This window comes from Chrysochloris asiatica, unplaced genomic scaffold (assembly GCF_000296735.1).
Source record: "Chrysochloris asiatica unplaced genomic scaffold, ChrAsi1.0 scaffold00178, whole genome shotgun sequence".
NCBI classification, from domain to species: Eukaryota; Metazoa; Chordata; class Mammalia; order Afrosoricida; family Chrysochloridae; genus Chrysochloris; species Chrysochloris asiatica.
Genome location: NW_006408696.1, coordinates 1,659,253 through 1,664,941, shown reverse-complemented (window position 1 = coordinate 1,664,941; position 5,689 = coordinate 1,659,253). Strand labels below are relative to the sequence as shown.

Here is a 5,689-nt window from a genome sequence, read left to right as displayed (position 1 = left end):
GCTGGTGGTTTCGAACTGGTGACCTTAAGGTTCGCAGCCCGATTCGTAACCACTACGCTACTAGAGCTCCTTATACATGTATAGATATAAAAGTTCGATTTCTATTTAGAATCCTAAATGTTTGAAATATTGTAGCTTTCTAGAACTGAACTCGGGATCCACTGAAACTAGAACAGGCCCGGTAGCCCTTTCTTTTCTGTTTTGTATTTGTCAGCTTGGAAGCCAAATGGGGCAATGGGCTGGGTTACTTTATCCTGACTGATCAAGCATTGTGTTTTGGGGCCGCTTATCACCTTCACCCCAGTGGGACCATCCTACAACCATTTAATTATTCAATGCTCCAAACAAGATCGCCCAAATCAGATAAGCTGGTGTCCATCGTAGGATACTGGTAGCTCCTGGCCTCTGTTTCCCAGCTGTCTGGCAGAACCTCACCATAGCAATGGCTACCCCTCCCCATTGAGAGCTCGGGGACACTCACGCGATGATGTTGAAGCAGTCCTTGTTGGACAGTTGCTCCTCCAGCAGTAGCCGCAGTGAGTGCTGGATATGAATAATGTACATGGAATTCGTCACGGAGGTATCGAGCAGTATAACCACCCTACAGAGAAACACAAGCTTTACAAAGAGAATCGAATCTCTTAGATAATGTTTATTTTGTTCCGTTTTACTATTTAAAGTGTTTTCCAGGGGGATTTTTTTGCATGCCAAATTCACAGGCGGCCAAAATCTTCTCCACAGTTTGAGGTCAGCAGAGGGGTTTACAATAGTTGACTCAGAGGGGTTGTGAAGCCTTGTCTTCCGGGAAGTTCCGTAATGGAATCAAGTCCGATGGGGGAGATGGTTTAAGGGGCAGGGAATGATTTTTATGTTTTAAAGTACTAGCACTTGTTATCATTATGGCTTGAGGTGTTTGTAGGGAAATCAGAAACAAAGCAAACAAATAATAAGGGGAAAAGGTTTATCTAGGCTTCTTGGGAAATATTTGTATCTTTCCCTCACCCCCTTCTCTCTTGTTTTAAGATGTCTAGCCCCATTTTGCCTTCTCCTTCTTTCATTCTTTAACTACTTTAAATCTTACAAAACCCCCATCTTCATCAATTTTCATTTTCAGACAGTGATAGACAGCAAAAAACAAAACCAAAAACTCCTCTGAATTAATTTGGAGCCACAAGGCCTTGGTTCAAGTACCACTTCCTACTAGTTGTGTGGTTTTAGGCAAGTCTTCAAACCTTGCTGAACTTTTATTGTTGTTCTAAGTGCCTTTGAGTCGGCCCCAATTCCGAGTGACCCTGTATAGGGTTTCCAAGGAGCAGCTGGTGGGTTTGAATGGCCAACCTTATGGTTCGAAGTCCAGTGCTGTTCCTACAGTGCCAGTTTATTAATTACGAGTTATATATAATATATGTGGCACCACAGGGTAAGCACTTGACCTCAAGGTTGGTTTGAACCACAAGGTCAGTGGTTCAAATTCATCAGCTGCTCCCCAGAAACCTCACAGTGTCACTATGAGTTGGAACTGACTCGGTGGCACTTAATAACAAAAACATATACAAAATGCTCAAAGTTTGCTTGAAAATAAGATCAGCAAAGAAGGAAATTGAGCTGGAAAATGACCAAAGATAAGTTCATGACATACATGAATGTCAGAAGACAACTGTCAAATCTGTCCTAGAATTTTCATTTACCTGAGCCAAAAGCCCCTGTTTTGCTTCAGCCAATTTGCATTTAATTTCTGTCATTTTGTAAAAGAAAGGATGCTGAATGGACACATCAGTGGTATTACTAATGATGAGGATGGTGGTAACTTCTTTCTCCTTCAGGGGATTCTACTGAATGATTGCTGTGGCGCTGTGGGTTAATGTTCTGGACTGCAAAGTTGACAGTTCAAGCCCACCAGCTGCTCCTCAGAAACCCTATGCAGGGTTGCTATGGGTCAGACCAACTCGACGGCACTTAACAACAACAACAACAATCTAATTGGGACCAGTTCAGCATCATAGCAACATGCAAGCCTCCGGTGTCTGAGAGACACCCTCTGTGCATGAAGTGGCTGGGCTGGAATCAAACCTAGGTGGAAACTGAGAATTTGATCACTGAATCACCAATGCCCAGTTTGTAGTGGAGCTTCCAGACTAAAATGGACTGGGAGAAAGACCGGGCAATCTGCTTCTGAAAAACAGTCAATGAAAATCCTACGATCATAATGGTCCAATAGACAGCCAATCACAGGCATGGTACAGGGCTGGGCAGCGTGTCATTCTGTTCTGCAAAGGATAACCACAATCTGGGGCCAACTTGGTGGCAACTCACAACAATACTATCTAAGTGACAGCTTCTGATACTACCTGTGGAGAAGAGATGAACTGCCTGGGTGCTGTTTCACACACCAGACCCATGAAGGAAGGGCACTGCTTGGGGAAAGTACCTTTTCTCACACACGGTGCCCCAGATTCTTCTGCTGGCCAGGGAGAGCCACTCGATCCGCCTTTCATACATCCGCATAGCTCTGTTGAGCTGTTTCTGCAAACCCATGAGCCATACACTGAGTGCCTGCTCAAAGATGGCTAATTAAGGGCTCTGTGGGGGGAAGAGTATAGACCCCAGATGGCTCAGGGCCACGGATACCCAGGAAATATAAACATTCGTCCAAATCATGGGAGAGTCTGCCACAAGATCAGATAAGAGTTAAAATATCTCATTGTCTCCAATAGGGGAGACGGGAGATATTACCCCAAATGATTAGGAATGTTTGAGGTGTCCTGGTGTTGAGAGGAACCCTGGTGGTGCCATGGATTAAGCACTGGGATGTTAATCAAAAGGTCAGTGGTTCAAATCTACCAGCCGCTGTGTGGGAGACACTTGAGGCAGTGTGATTTCCTAAAGATTCACAGCCTCAGAAACCCTCTGGAGTAGCTGTATTCTGTCCTACAAGCTTGCCCTGAGTCAGAACCAACAAACAGCAGTGGACAGGACTTGATTTGGTCCCTGACCAGAAAGCAAGGTGTATCCAAGAATCCCTGTGGGGAGAGTACACCAGCTCTGTTTATAAGAGGGATTTCAGCCAATGACTTGGTGTTTTCACATCCCACAGTGCCTTCTTCCCAACCCTCCTTCCTGCACCCTTATCCTGACTGACTCAATCCATCACTGACCTGGTACTCATAGAGGAAGGGCGGGTCCACGTGAACATTCTTCACTGTCCCATCATGCCACTCAAATTGTACCATTGCCTTCTGTACTCCAACATGGGCAAGGACGAGGAGACGAACAGAAACAGATGTAGTGGGAAGGAGATAAAAGTTTAATTTGGGCACTGGCTCCCAAATCAGAGGGGAATGGGTTATAACCACACCAGTAGTGAGACCAACTCCTACCAAACTATTATCTTGTCTTGGGCTAGCAGCAGAGAGCCTACGGAATAGTGGTCCCATGCTGACAGGAAGTCAGGTTGCCTTCTCAGAAGGCTCTTTTGAACCTCTGAGGCCTCCTTACAAGAGACATTTGGAGAGTTTGGGTAACAGACAGCAGTGTCAGAGATGTGAAAACATACTGGCCATGAGTTCTTAGGTTTGGGAGCCCAGTTAGACCTTCATGGGCACTTTGAAATTCCTATTTGTTAATTCTATTATTTCATCTTTCAACAAACCATCATGCCATCTTTCTAATACTTTATCCACCCGTTCACCACCCACCCATTGTGCCACTGTGAAAACCATACATCCTTCACTCCTTCCGTGTCCTTTCATTCTTTCTTCCCACAGTTCTTTCCACTCACCGATTCTTCCTTCCATTTCTCCACCCTTCCACTCTCACTTTAAATTTTACTTCCATCCTTCCATCTAGCCTTTGTTCCATTCCTGTCATCCATTTTCATTTCTCCTTCTATACTCCACCTATTCACATTTTATCCACGTATCCATTCATTTATCTATATTACCATTCATGCATCTATCTCTTCCTCTTTTCACTCTTCTTTCTGTCCTTCCTTCCATCTACACACCCACTTATCCAACTAGTAAACATTAACTGACTGCTTGATTGTCAATTGTTGGAGATAGACAGTTAGAGAAGAGATTCTCTTAAAGGAGTCATACAGTCTGGTAGGGACTCAGACATGGAAAAGCGCATGCATACCAGTGTTACAAGGAGTTTTACAAAGCACAGTCAGGATACCACAGGGAGAAAGTCTGCTCTGAGTAGGGTGGAGGGAAACTTTCATGAAGGAGGTGACCCTTGTATCCAATCTACTCCATCTTGTCCCATCTCCCAAACTGCATTTTTAGGTCTTTAAAAAACAGTAGTACCAGTTGCTTGGAATAGATCTTAAGAGTTCCAACAAGTCTGCAGGTTGTCCCATTCTCCTTGGTCTCCACCTTCTTAATCTTATTGCCTGAACATTTGAGTAAACGGGAAATACCACAAAGGAATTCTGCTGAAGAAGTCTGGAGAGAAATGTTGTGTCCTTTTTGAATTACCTCATGGACGGTCGATGAGACCGTTTTCTGAAGAATAGGCACAAATTCTTCCACGGGAGAGAATGCGTTGGGGGCCAGGACCTGATAAAGGTTTAACTTCTTAGCTGTAAAAATAATGGGGTTTGAGGCACTCTTAACAAAGCCCCAAGCGATTCATGCTTTTTAATTTTATCTGGGTTCTGCTATCTTTAGGGATTCATTTACCTTTTAAACCATTGATCTTTAGCCATTCTGCAGAACTCTTATCCAAGTTTGGAAACTCAATTGTGAGGGGGCCCTCATGCTTTGGGGGTTTAGGCAAGAGACTTGTCAGTGGCTCTTTTGCAATCTCTGTAGAAATCTAAAATGAAATTAAATCAGATGGTGTAAATTTATGTTTGAGCTGGAATGTCTTCAACTTCCCACCCAGCTCCAACACACACACACACTCTCCCCCCAATTGGAACATCTAATTAAATATTACCTGTTCAATGACAGCCCGTTCTACCTTCCCTTCCCACCATCCTTATCCTCTTCTCTGAGATTTCTGGAAGTTCTCCTTCTTCTCCATCCTTAACCATTGAGATCAGCACCACAGACCCCAAAGTTTCAGAGAACTAAAAGTAGTTTCTACACGAAATCATTAAAGGAGTTCTGCTCTAGCCCAGATTCTTTCCCTTTGTGAAAAATGAAAACAAATCAACAAAAAACCCGAGGCTTTGAGAGGTTAAATGACGTAGCTAATGTACAAGCGCAAACATTAGCAAAGCACAGAGCAGCCAGTCCCAGACTTCATGAACTGTGCTTTATCTGCGCAGTAAGTTAAGCTTGTAAGGTCAGTGGTTCAAACCCACCAGCAGTTCCAAGGAACAAAGATGAGGCTGTCAGCTCTTGTAAAGATTTACAGTCTCAGATTCCTTAAGATACTCTTGTCCTGTACAATTGCTGTGAGTCAGAATCAAACATTTGGCAGTGGTTTTGGTTTGGAGTACCACTTGTTTACTTAGCTTTAAAAAAAAAAACAAAAAAAAAACCATGAAACATTTGTTGTTAAGTATTGACGTATCGGTTCCGACTCGACCCTATAGAACACAGGAGAACCGACCCATCGGCATGCCAAGACTCTCGTCTACGGAAGCCGACTGCGGAGGAGAACCGTCCATAGGCATTCCAAGACTGTAATCTACGGAAGCCGACTGCGGAGGAGAACCGTCCATCGGCATTCCAAGACT

At 44.0% G+C, this 5,689-nt stretch overlaps 1 protein-coding gene across 1 annotated transcript in view; it reads right to left on the bottom strand.

Moving 5' to 3' along the window:
• The window catches only part of VWA3A (von Willebrand factor A domain containing 3A), a 76,287-nt gene that overhangs the window by 44,822 nt on the left and 25,776 nt on the right, over window positions 1-5,689 (bottom strand). The window contains exons 12-16 of the mRNA XM_006871993.1: window positions 4,683-4,818; window positions 4,479-4,582; window positions 3,156-3,236; window positions 2,429-2,523; window positions 482-601 (exon numbers count right to left, since the gene is read on the bottom strand). Of these exons, the coding sequence (XP_006872055.1) occupies window positions 482-601; window positions 2,429-2,523; window positions 3,156-3,236; window positions 4,479-4,582; window positions 4,683-4,818 (536 nt within the window). The remainder of the gene's footprint in view (window positions 1-481; window positions 602-2,428; window positions 2,524-3,155; window positions 3,237-4,478; window positions 4,583-4,682; window positions 4,819-5,689) is intronic.